Genomic DNA, 18,686 nt, shown 5'->3' with positions numbered 1-18,686 from the left:
TAAATAATTTCATTAAATGTAATCCTTGAAGTGATCCATTCATAAAGAAATGTAGTTTCTTTTAGTCATTTCTTATGACATGGCAATAAAGTTTGAAGCTCCTTTACCAGCAGTATTAATATGTGTAATATTGTAACAACAGACTGTGGATTGCAGGATCAGGCCTGCAATTCTCAGAAAGTCTATATTTGCACCTTTATTCATTCCTGAGAGCACTTACTAGTGTTTTTTTACCCCAAACCCTTATGTCCAGAAATATATTTCCAATTTCAACATTCAAAAGATACAGCGTTGTCTTTACCCTATTATATTATTCTTTTCTGCCATTTTTACCACTGCCCTTTGTTTTTTGTCTTGTTTTTCCCTTAACAGTTTCTTAGATGTTCTCTTATGTTGTTGTTCAGTTAACAAATTGCTGATGAGAACTGGTTATGAGTACAGTATATTGAAGTAATGAGAAGAGCAGTGAAGTTTGTTTGCTTGAGTTTTGTGGTTTTTTGTTTTGTTTTAAACAAATGCCAATTAAGAAATAGAAAATTGCTTAATTTAAAAAGACAGCATTTGCCAGTATATATTTTTTTTTTTTACAGTTTATTAGTTTTCATTTCTGTATTGTGGTATTCCAGATACAGGGGTGGGTTAATTGTTGGCAAATAATTACTTTTTACTGGTAAAGACCTTATTTGATTTCCTCTTTGTTTCAAGTGATTAATTTCCCTGATGTTGAACCATTGTAGTTAGATTATTTTCTAAATTAATTAGACTCTGGTTATGGTTTTGGGGCAATATCTTGTCTCTTTTATTCTTTCCATAAATTAGTGCACTTTTGTACTTTTCAATACGCTCCATGTGCAGGTGGAGATTTTTGTGTGTAGACGCTATACCAGAAAGTGCAAGAGTCTGCTTACTTCATCACCTCACTTACCTCGATCCCTTTCTTTATCCAGAAGTGGGATGAGGTATTACTAGAACAAAGAGTTCCATCTGAAGTTATTTTGTTCCAGTTCTTCATCTGGAGATAAAAAGCCTTCGGCTACAATTGAAACATAGGAACGTAGAAACAAAAAAATAATTAATTAGCATATACTGCATTTCAGGGCGTGACACAATAAGAAAATGCTTTCCCCAGGCCTAGCACTGGGGATGGGACTGTGAATAATCAACCACCATTATGAATGCTACTCTCCTGCTGTGTTGTATATGGTAGGGGGACCATGCTCTTTTGCCTTTGAGCAGTTCTGCAGCTGAGCTTGTTTGCTTTTCTGTTAGAATGATTTGATTGTTTGACAGGTCAGTCACTTATTTCTCTTAAATGACATTCCAGTAGGCTCACTGATGACCCTTATCTACAGTCAGACTATGAAGAACTTGAAAATGAGAACATTGACAACTGGAAAAAGTTTGTAGGTACCTGTTACCTTCATAACTCTTTTGCTCAGTGTGACTGTAGAGCCAGTCATGCATCCACTGGAAATCAGTGTGAGTTACGCTTTTACCAATATACAAGAAGTGAATTTTATTTTTGTTGACCTTAATGGGAGATGACTTGGATGACTGGTAGGTAATCAGGAGGAAGGACCTTTTAGGTTGGAGGGGAAAAAAAAAAAATATGCACAAACACACATATTTACATACATATAATGCTATGCATTTAGCTCTAGAAAATGGCACATTGTGATAGAAAGTACTGCTATTTTTTTGACTAATGAAATTAAATACTGAATTGGAAAAGTTGCATGCACTGTAATTGGTCATAGTGCCAGGCACTCTCCCAGCAAACCTAATTAACTTCAAGCTACAGAGCACCATTAACAGATGGGACTTTTTGTCTCCTATTTTTTCACTAATTAAAAAATCTCAGTCTTTTCAAATTTATGTGTTGAACAGAAATTTTCATTTTATTGTCAATATGTCAGTGGAAAATTGAGGAGAAAAAAATCACTTTGTTAAAGAAAGACAAATAAAGCTGAAATATTAACACATATTAGAAACATGTACAGAGGAGGACATAGCAAAGATATTTCCTTTTTCAGAATTCTTCCTCCAATGAGATTGGGAGTGTGTGTGGAAAACAAAAGTGTATTAAGATACTAATTTTCTTTGGCTTATTTCCTGCTTTGATTTTTCATATTCCTGAGCCTGGTGCCTACTCTAATGATTCCTGAATTTTGATCCCACAGCATCCCTTTAATAAGAAAGACTTCTGAAATTCAAGCAGTCTGCTCAAATGAGAGGTAGTCTGTTAAAGTGTATGTAAGAAAGTTGAATCTTTTATTGGAGAGAGAATAAAATGCAGCTGATGGCAGACAGGCTGAATTTGCCGATTCTGTTTTTGTGTGGTTTTATTCAGAGATGTCACGTATCCTACTCCCAGTGACCTGTTATGTTAATTACTTACTACGATTATGAATAGTTAGGCAAGCTCAGAGTGATTCAGGCCTTTATCATGCATCTTACCTGTACTTTTCAGGTAATACTCAAATTACTGTTCTGATGCTTAAGTTCAATATGTGAGAACTGAATATGTGGCTAACTTTTTTTTGGTAACACTTCTGTATCTGCTGCATCTGTTTTCTCTCCCAGCGGTTTTGCTTCTGTATTAACGCTATTATGCAAGTCTGTAAAAAGAGATGCATTAAATATGAACTGTATTTTTTAAGATATATTTACAATAAATACAAAATTTTAGTTTCAGTAATAAATTAAAACCCTACTGTACTGGGTACTGGCTTCATGGGACCAAACATGTAATTCCAGAAAGATAAAAAAGTTTATCTTCAAAAGAGATATTGACACCTTTCTATTTAAATAAAACCCTTTAATAAATAAAGTCCCTTTGCTCTTGCAGATAGTGCTGACACTGTTACATAGTGTCCTGCTCAGGCTTTTTATTATTATTGTGGCAGCAGTAGAGGGCTCAGCTGTGCTAGATCCATTGAAAACACCTGTAATGAAAGACAGCTGTTGCCCTAATGAGTTGACATGCAATATCTTTGCCAAATGAAAGCAGAGGGAGAATCGGAAGCCTGGAGAGGTCAAGTAATATGCTTTAGGTCACTCACCATATGAGTGGCAGAACTAGGGATAATAACCAAGCCTTCTGATTGCTCATGATCATCATCCAGAGCTCATGCTGACCTACTTCACTGCTGCCTCTTATTTTCAAAATGAAGTCCTTGCTACGAACTTTCCTAGAGAAGTTCCCTGAGACCTTACTGCCTATTGGTTTATCAAGTAGTCATTCCTCACTCCCCTTCACCCCCTCTTTTGGAAAAACTTTGACTTTTCTTTGTAAATGGTAAGTCTCTATGAGCTTTGCCAAAGGGGAAAATTTATAAAGCGAAGAATCTCGTAAAGCTGCCAAGGTTTTCAGTACTCTTTTTAATGCATGTTGGTGACTAATTTAGTTACTGTAGAATTTAATAATTGACTTTTTAGTTAACTCCTTGTTGTGTAATAAAGGTAAACAAAATAAAAAAGCAGAAAATGTAATTGAAATGAAATAACTTGCATGCAAACATTTTCAAGTCTGGGTTTCTGAGAAGTTTTTAATGTAGCTATCAAAGTTGCAAAGTTTGGATTGAGTACTTTAATTGCTTCAGGCTCAAAACTAAGAGTTAGTAAAGGCTCTTCAGAGTTGTGTGCTCTTGGACCTTTTCTGACTTCCCTGAAAGGTGGGGTTGCTCACTGTCTAGCTTGGAGGTGCTTAGTTCCTTCCAGAATTGGATGCTAAATCCTAGCTGACATTCAAAGTGTGGAAGAAATAGTAGAAACGCGTTGTGGGTTTGGGTTTTTTTTTTTTTTCCCTCCCTGTACCACCTGCCTTTTCTGTGTGCAAAATGGCAGGATCAATAAGTCACCAAGACAGATTTACTAGCTAGCACACTACCCAGCAGACACATCCCTTAAGATTCGTAGCTGTTAGCATGTATCCTGTTGTACAGGTTCTGACTGTAGAATTTGCACTTTGCCTGTACTTGCATGAGAACCAAGCCATATATCACTGCTTCTTCTTCATAGTATTATGTTCCATCAAGCATGGTTTCTTATACAGGGAGTATATTAACTGCAAAATCTGTTTCCCTATATTTGTGAATAAAAGGGAAGTGACAGGAAATTTCTCAGTTTCTTAGAATCCTTGTTTGAACTTTTCATTTATTATTTACTGCTGGTAGGAACAAGATGGCATCTTATTTTGTCTTTTCATTGTTTTATTACTTTATCTTTCTTCTCCTATTTACCCGCTTCATCCCTCATTTGCTTACATTTCCTGGTTTGCTCTTGTAAGGTGGCTCACGACTACTGGCACACGGTCAGATAGTTTTCTTTAAAGAGAAGCTGGCATTGTATGCAGTTGTTCTGGAAGATATGAAGAGAGCATTTCATCAATAAGAAATATGATCTTGCAAACCTGAATGAGGTAGAATGACCTAAGAACCCGTGAGAATTCATGACCTCATAGAGTAGATGGTGAATATTTTCTACGTTTGCTTTCATCGTTTTAGTTATTTATGCATTGGTGTGGGAGGGACCAGGTAAAGAAGCGGAGGCAGAAAGGCTAGAGGCAGGGCAGTGTGTTTAAGCCCAGAGAAAAGTCTGTACAGCTCCACCCAGAACTTGGTACTAGGTCCTGCTGATGGATTTTAGAGATCCTCACTGCTGCTTTACTCCTGGGTATCAGGGTATAGTGGAAAAAAAGTCTCTAAACAGAAATTTACTATTGATTGCTATAAAAATGTATATAACATTTTATTTGTCTTGACAAATCACAAAGTTCTGAAGACCATTTTGTTGGATCAACTAATATGAATTTTATAATTTAACATCATGCAGCTGCTTTAGTTCACTGTGATATGTCCAAAGGTAATATTAATAAAAACATCTTAATGAAGTGCTACCAAAAAAAAATTAGTGGAGAACAATGATTTTTAGAGCAAGAATCTATATTGCGTTATAGTAAATAGCACTTACTTCATTCGTATTTATAGTAACCTAAGAGATATTAATTGCTCAGCTGTTTATATCAGCTGCAGCGCATAATTTCTTACCACTTATGGCTTTGCCTGCATGTAATGCTTTCTGAATTTTGTAGTTTGCATATAGGGTATCAGTTAATGAGACATCAATTTAAGTAAGCCATTTTGGGTCTTCTGTGGTCTAGACTTGCTCAAGTCTTACTTTTGTTGAACTGCAATAATTGCCCAGAGGCTGGTGCATATCCTAGAGTCTGCAAATTAATGCTGGGATTGCCAAGCAAGGATTAAGTAATTCCTACTTCTGAAATGTAACTTGTAGCTGGTGTGTCCTTAGAAATGCAGGTTTTCATTTCTAACAAATCCAGACAAGTAAATTCTGTTTGTCTGTAAAAGAAATACAATTAATTTCCATTTTTAGGGTTAAAGGAAGTTTGTTTTTTATATTTAAGTATGTAAATTTTCATTCAAATTAGGTCGAAACCTCAAGCTATTGACATCTTGCTAATGCAAACTTTAGTGTTCCAAAATTAGTGGATCCTTGAGGATGTAGCTTTATGGTCATAAGAAATAATTTGTATTCTTAAGTAATGTGAAATATAAAAGCTAATAGAGCTTTATTTTAAAACATCACATGAAAAAGCTCAGTAGCTCATTAACAGAATTTACTGTATGGATATAGAAATTAAAATTAAGTGAAATTCTAAAAATATTAATAATGAACAACTTAATATATTCTAGAGAGTACAGTAGGCTTAGGGTTGAAAAAGTTAACCTTAGAATAATAAGTTTCAGACAGACATTTCTGAAGAACAATACACAACAGATTGTGCTCAGATAACAAAATAAGGACTCTCTGATGCCTTGAAGTGCTAGGGGTTACAGGATTCCTGAAAGTTTTTTCTTTTCACTGTGTACTTCTTATTTTAATACTTAATGTTGAGAGGGATATAACATTAGACAACTATTCCTTTTTTATTCCCTGCTTTACCTCTTTGAGTTCTATGCTATTTTGTATTAATGATGTTTGGATAGTTCAATATTGTATAAGCAAGAATTTGCCTTTGAAACTTCAATGAGTTTTGTTTCACGTTCCACAGAACGTTCAGAAGTTACAGGGTATCGAGAGATTGAAGCTCTTGCTCTAGAGTCCTTACATTACTCATTGTTGTGGCTGTATTAACTGTAGCCCTCCTCTCTAATGTGAACAGCCTTTCCATTTTCCCATGTTTCTTCAATAATGCCAGGACATTCGTTCAATGCAGTTGTAGGGGAAACAGTGCCACCCGTTGGATTACCACTATCATCCTTTTGTTACATAGGCCTGGTCCTGGAAGGTGTGCTAATCCCCTTTCGGTTATCATGGCTTAATTCTGATTGTATTTTCTCAATGCCAATACTTTCCCTGCAACTTTTATTGTGCTGCTACACCCTTATTAAAATTTCCAGGGTGGTGGGTTTTTGTTGTTGTTGTTTGTTTGTTTTTGTGTGTGGTTGGTTTTTTTTGTTGTTGTTTTTTTTTTTTTTTTTTTTTTCTCCTTCCTCCTGTCCTTAATGTGGATGCATAAAGTTTGACGGCAGTTGACTGCAACAGAGCAGTTAAAGCTCTTCTGGAGCATCTTGCTAGCAGTGGAGAGCAAAACATTTTTACAGTTTTCTTTAAGTGGATTTTATCTGCCATTTCTCTGACGCCTGCCTCAGAAAGGCATTGTACACTTTTGTTGAACTCTGTGGCTGGATTTCTTTTTTTTTTTTTTTTTTTTTTTTTTTAGGAAAGATTTAAGGATATGCAGCAATTATTCCATGTTTTTCCCCCTCTTTCCTTTAATCAGATTGGTGTTTATTTTTAGCTTGATACTGAGTGCTTAGTCAGTGTAGCTGCTAGCCTATGATTTCACATTTCTCAATCTTAAACAGTAAGTTATTATAAATCAAAAGATTCTTTCCTTCCAGACAGAGAGAAGTTATAATAGATGTGTAGCAATTGCAGTGTTGTGCCAATTGCATTGGAATAATAAACAGAGCAAGCAAGCTTCTCCCCGTGGCCTGGGTAACAAAAAAGACAATAATTCACATACATATACGCTTTTTTCCTCCCTTAGATTCTAGTTGCTGTGAATTTGAGGTGTCAGCCTATGTTCATACCTCTCTCCAAGTATAGTAAATTCCCCAAAATAGGTGTTATCTCCCATGATAATCTAGCAAAGACTCTAATCTGAATCTAGACCTAAACTCAATGTTTTTCTCCCTGGGTCTGAATAACCAGGTTGCATTCAGCTTTCTTAGATGGGAATACAGCAAAAAACTTGCATCTGTGACTCTAGCAAATGTGTTTATATAGCATGGAAGGGTATTAATTTTCTTTTTTTTAATTTTAATATAACTCTAACCTCATTGGTTCAGGCCCTGCTTTTTCCACACACTTGATGTATCTAAGTTCAGCTCAATACCTCTGTCACTTAGCAAAGGAAAAACATGTTTCTCTGCTACCAGGATAAAAATGGAGTTTAAAATTCCCTTCTCTTCTGATGCCCTTTGTGTGGCTTTTGGGGACATTATGAATTGTAATGTTAGGTATGTGTTTTGGGGCAATAGAAAAGAAAACAAGCCTTGATTTAAAATCAGATATATATTACAGTAGAGGAATGGTGTAGTTTTGCATACATATCTCGCTGTTCAGTGTAGCATAGGAATCCGGAGCTTCTCGCAAAATTTAGATATTTGCATTTTAGTGGCAGTTATATGAATTGTCGTAGAATATTTTAAGTCCTTAAGTGTCTTGGAAGATCTTACGCAGAATCTATATAACGTTATTTAAGCAGCACAATGATGATTATTAAGGGATTGGATATAACTAAAATGCAAGGCTGGTATACAGTTATGCTGGTTTTGTTCTAGAGGACTCCTTTGGCTAGTAAGCAATGACTGAATGTTGTGACCTAAGACTTGCTATGTGGAATGGAAAATAAAAGTCCAGCTTTACTTGTGTACTTTGCAAAACCTGAAAGAATGAGAAGAGTGTCACAGAGCCGCAAACAGGATACAAGTTTAGTTTCTCAAATTTCATTTTCAGCATTAAATGGTCATTTCAGCATTCTTAAGCTCAAAACTCCTGCTATAGGGTGAATCTGTAGTTTCGATTTTGCGGGTTTTGGGGTGTTTTTTTTTTTTTTGGTTGGTTGAGTTGTTTGCCTTGTTTTTGTTTTTTAAGGAAATACCTGTATTTAATAGTGGTTTTGATGGTGCTATTAGTATATAAATGATTCCACAGAATGTAGGCTAAAACATCACCATTAATACTTTACTTTAAACCATGTAAGACTGAATACCTGTGTTAAAAACTCATTTTGGGTCAAATGACAATTTTCACCAAAAATGTAAGCACTGTATTCCCAGAATCCTCAGCATCTTGATTAACTCTGTTTTTTTTTAAAAATCCAATATATAAAGACTTCCCTTGAAATGTATTGATGATAATTAATTCTAGAGCGAGACAATGGGGCAGATTTGATTCAGATCCAAAACGCGATTGTGTGTGCCTTGGAATACTGCAAGGGGTGGGGCAGGGTGCGTACAATCAGTTTGATTCCCCATAACTTAATTCAGAGAAAAACAGGCCTTGTGATCACTCCTAATCATAATTCAGGGTATATTGCAAAGTGACAATTTACAAGTTCTATTCATCACATTAGTTTCTTATGAGATGGTGAGATTCTTACCAGTTGATATGGATTTAATAGCTTATTTCACCTTGCAACACCTGTATGTATCTGATCAATAATGTAGTTTAATGAAAGAAGATTCAAACTGTACATGTTAACATTATTATATTAGACTTAGGTAGTAAAAATGTTATTTGAAGAGTTTCATGCTTCAGTCCTTGAATTTGACTGACAGATCTCACTGATTTGGGTGATAATGCATCAGAGAAGACAACAGGTACTTGTACTCAGGCAAAATACTCTTTCTCAGACATTTACAAAGCAGAAAGTTATGGTCAGTAAGATCAAAAAGGAATGAAAAATTAATTTAAACTTTCAGTTGAATAGAATTTTTTTAACAAGTTGCAGTGATTACATCATATTAAGAAATTAATGAGTTTCTTTCTTTTATTGGAAATTATGTGCATGTTTGATTTTGGTCCTGCAGAGCTCCAGAGTTTGGTTATATAAATACAATTATACCTTAGTTAAGATACTGCCATTACATCGAGTGATAGCTGAGAGTAAGAGAAACTTATACATTGTCGTTTCAGTAAGTCTACTTAGAATTAACACATTGCATGTTCCCTTGTATTGCTGGCACTATGACTGTCAGGCTCCTTCCTAATATGGCAGCTTCAGAAAAAGGTCTGATGCCTGTATTGAATGAAGAAATTTTTGTTTCGGTGCTCATCTGTTGCTTGAACAGTTGAGATTGTCAACAAAAGTAGCAATAGTGGTAGTAGTACACATTAGGTATGGTATTTATACAGATTAATATATTTGCTGTGTCAGAACTGGAATGACCTCACTAGTTTATTTCACAAATGCAGTTGTTTAGATAGTGTCTTAAATTTTAGCTGCTTCTGACCTAAGAAGTTGTATTTTAACTGGCAGTTTAAGGAGCTGCATGTCCCCTTAGTTAGTAACCTGGTTTACCCAATCCTGAGTGATCAATTCTCTGGGTTTATTTTAAGGGACGTTCCTTCTAAGCAGCTACTTGAGACGTGCCTGCCAGAAGACTAAGGGACATTTTGTTTTGATTCTGTAGACCACCAGATCAGATGAGTTGCAGGAGACACAATTTTCCATCTGTTTCCATCCTCTGTGCAGCAGACAGGAATCTTTTCTGATTTCTTCCAGAAGAACTGTATCTAAGATACAAAAAATAGCTTATTGGATTCATGTTTTCAGATTCCAAATTACCCAGTGGATGCCATTGTTCAAGAGACAGAAACCTAGAGTAAAGATATCAGAAATTTAAGTCGCAATGGGTACACAAACTATCATGTACTTCGTGATTCTTCAAGCCAAAATTTGAGTGCAGAAATTTCAGTTATGCTGTCATGTGTAGATGCAGACCTACTTTGGGTAGGATGTGAAACTAAATCTTCCCACAGTGTTGGAGAATCTGTGGGAGTCAGTAGAACAGACAATTGTATTGGCTTTATGTTCAGAAAAAAAGAATTAGAGAGAGATATGTGATTAATCCAGCTGCTGCTGCACTAGCCAGAAAAGTAAGTTCTACCTTGTTAACAAGGGCTGGATGCTAGACCTAACAAAATTATTTGGTTCAAAAACTTCAACAGATTTAAAGGGGGGGAAACATTGGGACTACAAGGTGCCCGGGGTATGTATCCATTGTATCAGGACATGCTGTATCAAGCTATTGTTTTAACTTGTTTGAAAGTTAACTATAGTCTCAGTGGACAGGAGTACAGAGTAAATGCGTATTTTTACATAGCCTTACACTTATTCTGTGCATTTTACAACCATGTATATAAACCGAAATTCAATCTAATCTGTCATCACTCTTGGTTTACTTACCGATGAGCACAAACTTACTGCAGTCCTGAAGGATAGGTCTGATAAAGCTATAGTGTGATTTGAATGCCATGCAATAGGATTACTTGCCATCTGAAGTTAAAGAATATAGTTTAACGGAGGTTAAGATCTAGGACCTAATTGTATACTGGGGTTCCCTGAGCTAGGATTCAACTTTTTATCTCTTTTTCAATGCAAGAAAGCATTCTATGATAATATATAGTGTTTGAAATTCAAGTAGGAGTAGCTTTCTAAAGAAAATGACAGCTGAAACAAACAAAAAAAATACTAGTTTATGATTTATTTTCCTTGTCTTTTTGTGTCTAAAAGAGTAAATGTTTCACTTTAACACTGTTAAATAATGACTCTTCTTTTTTCTTTTGTAGGTTGTCTTAGTCTTCGCTCTTAGTATTGGTGCTCTTGTAATATACTTCATAGATTCGTCAAAGTGAGTATTCTAGTATATTTTCCTTTCCCTCCTTTTCTGCAGCAATTAGACATCCTTAAATTGCTCCATTCATCTACTTCAAATCAGCGTTTGGTCTCATTGCCTGAGTGCGAAGAACTTTATAATAGTGCATGGCCTACGAAAATAACTCAAGAATGGGAAAAAGACCTTATATAAACTAGATTGAACACAGTCACATTGGATCTGTAGAATTGAATAGAGAGAAAAACTACTTTTGTGTGTTGAGATTGTACATACTGTTGCAAAATTATAGTTTTTATGTTCATTGGACATATGTAGAATCTTTCAAATTGAAGACTGGGATAAGAAGTACAAGGGAAGAATATTTGCCAAAAAGTTACAGTTTGCAGGAGAAAAAAAGTGTCTTGGGAGACTGACAGGAGCACTTCTGAAAAGCTCTGAATGAATTAGACAGTATGAGCATTATGTTTTGCATATCTGTTCAGATTTCTGACTCCTGGGTTTGATAGATTTCTCCCAAAATAAGGTGAACCAGTAAAAATCTGCAAAGCATCTCAATATTTTTTAGATTTACACCAATATTATTATATAGTGTTATAGTTTTGGCCAGGCAATAGAAAGTTTCATTCTGACTTTTTGAGGTATGTGATGGTTTGATACAAACCAGTGTAACTAGGAATATCCTCTCTGTGATATCATTCATACTTCACCCTTGTTTTCATATTGAGCTGGACACTGTCAGTGGTGTAACAGGCAAATTGGTAGCCTAACACAGAAGAAACCAATAAAAAGGGACTTAACAGAATATTATTTTGTTGAATCCAGTTATTTTGGGAGGATGATATTCTGAAATATCAATAGCATTTTAAAGCTCTAGGACTACGTATTTGCTGCTTTTCTCCAAACTAGTTTTAGGCTTGCCATTACTGCAGTGGTTAAGATAGTATGCTGGAGTCACTCCATGTGAGCCAGCCTAGCTGTCTGTAATGGCAGTGATTATGTTCTAAAACAGTCCTTACATAACTCAGAAAATGAGACATTTCACTGTTGACATCTGTACATACTGATATTCGGGTAGGTGGTAGCACTAGCAAAAGGCGTTCCTGAACACATGGATGTCAACTCCACATCGTGTGAGTTTCAAGCCATACCTTTGTAGCGTAGATGTGTCAAGCACAACACAAATAACTAAGGTAGAGATTTTATTTGTGGAGAGGAGCCAAGTGGTGGGAGAACTAAAGTTCTAGCTTGAGCTTCCTTGAAGTGAGGACAATACTTTTTCCTTCTTAACATTGTGGTGAGTGTTCTCATTAATTTTAGCAAATTTCTGAAGATCTTTTTAAAAACATTTAAAAGTACAATTGCAAAGCTTCTAGGTGCCCAACATATCCAAGTCAAAAGTGTCAAATAGAATAAAACTTGTTTCCACTTATGTTTCAATTTCAGACCAACAAAATACAGCTGTTTGTCAGGGCAATTTTCTTTTGTCAAACTAATGGATTATATAATGATTTTTAGGCACTGTATTCTAGAAGCCTTTGTTCAATTGTTTTCCTCAAGGAGAGCAAAACAGACAACATGAGAGATTTCTCCGGTGTGCTTAAACTTTCTGTGGGCCCCCTAATCCATGTACTGCTACCACCTTATGGGCTGCTCTGTTAATGGGGATAGAAAAACGTTTGAACTGTAGGTGTCTCTGGGTTTTAAGCCAACGTTTGACTTCCAGCTGCAGTTTAAATTCAGAAACCTCAAGTTAATACACTCTACTTGCACACTTTTCCTTTGTTTTCTCCTTCTCTCTTACCCTACTTTCTTCCCACACATACATCTGTGTCTTTTTTTTTTTTTTTTTTTTTTTTTTTTTGGTAAATACTCATTAGTAGTTTAATTCAAGTGAGAAACTTGCCAGATATATCCCTGAATTGAAAAAATTCTGCTTTAGTTCTCTATTAGCAGCTGACCTGACATCCATTTCAGCAATGCAGAATCAAATGTAATGAAATATCAGTCTATTGAAGATCCCAAAGTGCGTGATTAGTAAAAGTAATTCCTTTTAGAATTTGGTCAAACAGGAAATGATGAAGGTTGGGTGAGAGGAAGGCTTGTGGTATCCTCAACAAAACAACTGGAACAACAGAGACTATGGCTTGGCCAGGAGCAGTGGAGACAAACAGGATCTAGTGTGCACACTAGACAGACAGTGACACATACCATTGTGTGCTTTCCCTCGACAATGCGTTCTATAGCTGTTGTAGTCCACCTGTGCCATGGACACTTAGCTGTCATTTGATCTTATGCATAGAGTGACAAAAATCATGTCTTCAGTCGAAAGATGGAGAGTACTAGCGTAAGCATTTGTCTAAAACAAAACGCCAGCGATCTATTCATCCAAGACTCTTAATATGTCAGTAGATTTGCAGATGCAATGGCAGATATGTCCACAAAGGAATCCTGCATGACTTCATACATAAGGGGCATCACAAATGATGGGAATACCACCACCACTTAGATAGTGAAGGAAGGGGAAAGAGTAGAAAGACCACTGAGTTTTGTCAGGCAAGGATGTGTGCCATGATTAGTTCTAGTGGAAGACACTGAGGAAGTCAATAAGGCTCATAGTGAAGATACTACCCATTGCTCCCTCTGCGATATTCATGGTATAGGGAAGGTGACTGGAGGCAAAATGAATGCCGTCACAGCTGTGAGAGGAAGGTAAACGAAGAGCATGCTATGCTACCCAGTTCCTCACTCTCAGACACTCTCCCAGACTAGTGCCACATGAAATGGTACGTCCAGTGCAATGCTATTTGGAGGGATATGAGGTCAGAAAATAGTGCAGCTTCATCAACATAGTAGCCTCCATACCAGTTAGTCCTACATCTCAGTAGACCAAATTATGTAGCTTTGTGTTGCTATACAGTATGTCTGTACTAATTCTGATTCTGGCACAAAACTAGGGATCTTTGCATCAGACTCCATTACAAAATATGGGCACAGTTGTGATCCAGTACATCTGCTTTAATCTGAATTGACTTTTCTTAGTAAAAAGCAGTACTTAACTCACCTTTTAAGAAAGGTTCTAAACAAAATCACAAAAATAATCATTCTTGGTGGAAAGAATGAAGGTTATTAATTGTTAAAACTACAGGGATTATTCCAATACCCTTCATTAAGATTATTCTGTTGTTTATTTAATGCTTCTACTTTTTACAAGCCACCAGCTTGAACTGTTGTCTCCTAGTACCGCAAGATGTATATAGAACATTTTTCTTTAAAGTGAATATATACACTTTCAGTGATGTATGGTAGCCACTAATGGAAGATTTCAGTCCTTAAATGGGGAATTTATTTAGTAGAGAAATGACTGTCTTGACATGCCTGTCAATTAAATCCAGTCACATCCTGGTAGGAAATGTTTCACTTATTACTAAGGACTAGACTCCTTCCTTCCTTTTTTTTGTAGAATCTTATTCATAAACCACTGCTTTCTTGGACAATGGTATTTTTCAATACTCAAAATAGCAGTTAAATGTGAAACATTTGCCAGAGAGATATAAATATCACCCACATAATTATTTTAATCTTTAGGTAACAAATAACCAAATAATTACATTTTTATTTTTAGAGATTCGTTCACTTTAATGTCTCTCTTCCATTTTTAGTTTGAATAAAAGCAGCACATTCAAAGAAGTAGTCATAAGCAGTTACTTAGAAGAGTTTTGATTAAGAAAGTGATCTACTTTAGTACAGAATAGCATGAATTAATTTCCTTTAAAATTTTTCATCATTTAATCCTTCAAGGTAAGGAAATACTGGAATTATCCTTCATTCTTAAGAGGAAAATTTAAGTCGATGTGCACTCTTTAGATGGTTCTCTGGAGTCTGTGGAATCTGCTGCCATAGAATAGAGCGCTTGATATCTGCCAATACTTTGTCATTTTCCACGCTTTTTTATAAGTGGTTTTCACAACCTCCCTCTTTCCTGTGTCCACTTCTGTTTGTTTTTCTGCATTTAAAAGATGTTTTAACAAATAGATATAGAAGTACTTCTCTTTTACTTACATCAGCATTAAAGATGAATTGCCTATTTTCATTTCCATTTGTCATTCTGACCTCTGCATATCGTACTGAATTAGAGACTCGAATAGAGTAGAGAATAACATTTGCTTACCGTGATCATCTTCAGGCACGGTCAGTAAAAGCACTAGTAGAGAAACTCAATTTCCCACTAAACTGGTAACTCAGGGCTCCAGTTTTCTATTTCTTCTAATGGCAGTAGCACGGAAACTGTTTATGGTGTGAATATCCTTTTCCAGTCTGATTCTGTTTGCTCTTCTGGGGTGTAATACAATGTAATATGCAACCATAGATGTAAGCTGTGCATTTCAGAAATATTTTTTTTTTTGCCAAAGAGCTTGCTTTATAATTACTATCCTGTCTCTTGAAGTTCACCTCATTTACTGGAGTCTCTTCACTAAAAACTGATGTCAATGTAGAAAAAAAAGAGCCCATCAATGGCAAGGTGAAAACATAAAAACTCTCACAACTTGCTTTGTATGTTCTTCTCACGTGTGTTTTTCAGCTAAGCTTTTTGGAGTTGTTTGTATTTTCAGAGGCACCACTGTATTCCTAAATAGCTATTTTTTTTCCAATACTGTGTCATATATTGTACTTGATTAGAATTGTACATGAGTGCCATCTGGCAATGAGTGTAAAACAGCTGGATCTAAGAATAACAGTGGCACTGTGAATAGGAAGATTTATACAAATATACACACAGATATATAGGTTTATGCTGAGCCCTGAGCTTGTTCTCAACTATTACATTCTTAATCAGACAGCTTTATTTCTTTTTATACATGGAACATAAAAAGTTAAACTTAGACAACTCTACTTTTTTATGTTCTATATATCTTTGTATATCTGAGATGATTTCAGAACTACTTTCTCCTTTTGCATACTGATTGTATAAAATCCCATTTGTCTAGATCTGATATCCAGGGAACCTGAATACTGCCCAAATACAAAACTACCAAGTTTGTCTTAAGTACACCATAAGGAAAATGCCCTTATTCTGATTCTTAGCTTGATTTCTAAACTATTTTTTTAAATGAGCTTTGTGCTTTTTGCAAATGTGTCTATTCTAGACTTTCCTTAAAGCTTTCCAAGTGTCTAAAACTAATAGAAAATACCCTCCATATTCTCCTCATCTCCATACACCTTTCATCAATGCTATGACAGGAGATAGAGCACAAAGATGTACTTTTAGCCACCACAAACTAAGGTTTGATTGACACTGATCATCCTCTACTCTGTGGGAGTGTGAGAGCTTGGCCCATTTGGGATTGCGTTAATTGTGAATTAATCCCCAAAGAGTATGGGATAATGCAATTTGAAATACAGTTTTAATTGATCAGATTAATTATCTTTACAGCTCTGTTCTGGAATATAGTTTATTGAAGTAGTGTTCTTTGACAATGAACCACAAAGTTAATTTCAAACATTAATCAAATAATTTTATAAGAAAAAACATATTTAATTGTTAAGCTACTTTGTCATGTCTGCAGCTTAACTGCTGACATTCTAACTAATGCATCATTGTTAATTCTTTTGTCCAGCTTTTATTAAAAATATATATATATAAAGTATCCACATACATATTTGCATAAAAATGCACTCATTTCATGACACATTAATTGTATTCTTGTGTTTTGTTCTATATGTGGATGACTATTAGAAAGGATTGTCATTCCCTCCTGGAATACAGTTTTCTTGAGCTTCATCTGTCTCCTGTGGCGCCTTTCAGTTCGGTATTTTGGCCTTGTCTTTATTATTTAGAGTGAAGCAAGTCTTTGTTACCTGCTTGCTTAGTAGCAGTACTTGCTGGAGAAACAGATATCAGAGTTGCTGTACTAGAAATTGCTTAACGAAACAATGCAAAATGAAAAGTCTGGTTTCTTGTTTTGGAGGATTCACACTGTATTTTGCAATTGTATGGGAATAGATTAGGAAGGATGCATTGTAAATAAATATTCTATTTGAGAAATTTCCTGTCTGACAGACAAGGAGAAAAGTGTCATTAGCAAGTTATCGTCCAATGTTTTACTAGCAATTCCCCCCCCCCCCCCCAAAGTGGCACTTGATTTCAAGTCCTTATGAACTCTGTTATTCTGTGGGAATGTTTGAGGATAAATTGTCGTGGTATACCATGTTTGGCTTTGCTGCCTGTTTGCTACTGCTGCCATTTTGTCTTGTGAAAGACATTTGATTTAGTGCAGCAAAATGTTCTATAGAAATACTACAAGCCTGATGAGGATTATTTATTTAAGTCTGTTACAGATACAGACTGTCACTGCCCAAGAGAATTTGCATCTTTCTCATTTTACCCCTTTTACAGATATGTCTGAGGTATGACGTTTAACTGAGTAGTTCATTAAGTCTGTGTAAACACCAAAAATCAAGTATTTTTAGATACCAGTCTCGTATGTTCATTACAAATTAGTCAGCTTTTCCACATCACCTGGACTAATCTGCAGAATATTTTGATGACTCTTTCTCAGTTTCATGGCCCTTAGGGGAAAAAGGAATTGAAATTTCAATTGTAAATCAAACAATTCAATGCTGCTACATCTGAATTTCGAATGAATCCCAGTAGCCTGATGTATAAAAAACTTAAGATGTGTATAAGATGATCAGAAATACAGTTCATGGAGAAAGTTCAGTATTTTGATCTTTGATTTTGTTATTTCACAAAATAGTCTGATAAATTTTATTATAAGCTTCAGGTTACAGTTTGATTCTTTTTTTTTTGAAGTGTTGTGAATGTATTTTTCTTTTATATGTCTTGCAGTTTTAAAAGAATGCTGTTTTCTGCTCCAGTAGACAGTTTTGGAGCTATGCTGTATCATTTTGCTGAGGACATCCCTTGCAGTTCAGGCTCCTGTGCTCTTAAGTATTGCATTTACCAGTATTTTGAGTGCATATGGATTCTACGTAGCATTTCAGTCTTCATATTTGAGGAATTAAGTAGGTAGGCCTTAAATAACACTAAGCTTTGTGTCAACCCTTCCTACTTACAGTGAAGTTTACTCATGCGAAAATATTTTAATTATGTTTATAAAACTCTGTCATATATATATATGACATATATATATATGACATATAATATACTCATTAACACACACTAAGTGGCCACTGGAGCATTCCTTCGTACTTTTAAGTACATATTAGTGTTAATATATGTACATTTTTTTCATGATACATGAATAGAGATGAAGAAGCTGACTTTAAATTCTGGGATCTGGTTCAAGGAAATGTTGTTAGATGATATTTACCATTGCTCTAATTGCTAAAATTACAATGGTCTGTATCTTGGCAAGTAGACTAAAACAGTATTATTCTCTCCATAATGAGAATTCTTGGGAAATAATACAGACAGTCTCATACAGACTATCCAAATCCGCCATGGTACCCTGCAGCCTGTCTCCTTGTCAATTTTAATTTTTTTGTTCATTTTAATTTTGCTAATACTGCAGCAATTTCTGGCCATTTCTGTGAGCTGATAAATTTTGTCCTATGCTGAAGTAAATCCAGTTGGATTTGTTCTCCCCACCTCTCCTTTACAAAAAGAGTGAAAAATAGAGAGTTAATTCCTAAAAATAACTCTTAGTTTTATTAACTGCTCAATAGTCAAACGGAGATAGGTGTAATTTTCTGATGTAAAGAAAATTTAGGTTGAATATGTAAATGAATTTCTCT

General features: G+C 35.4%; 1 protein-coding gene across 2 annotated transcripts in view; it reads left to right on the top strand.

The window, feature by feature from the left end:
* The window catches only part of KCNMA1 (potassium calcium-activated channel subfamily M alpha 1), a 516,744-nt gene that overhangs the window by 231,747 nt on the left and 266,311 nt on the right, over positions 1-18,686 (top strand). For both annotated transcript variants that reach the window (XM_082310136.1, XM_082310135.1), the window contains one exon: positions 10,885-10,946. In XM_082310136.1, the coding sequence (XP_082166262.1) occupies positions 10,885-10,946 (62 nt within the window). The remainder of the gene's footprint in view (positions 1-10,884; positions 10,947-18,686) is intronic.

The sequence above is a fragment of the Platalea leucorodia genome (genome assembly GCF_965183815.1).
Source record: "Platalea leucorodia genome assembly, chromosome: 4".
Lineage (NCBI taxonomy): Eukaryota > Metazoa > Chordata > Aves > Pelecaniformes > Threskiornithidae > Platalea > Platalea leucorodia.
Note: the sequence above shows the minus strand (reverse complement) of the source record. Positions and strands in the feature narration are given on the sequence as shown.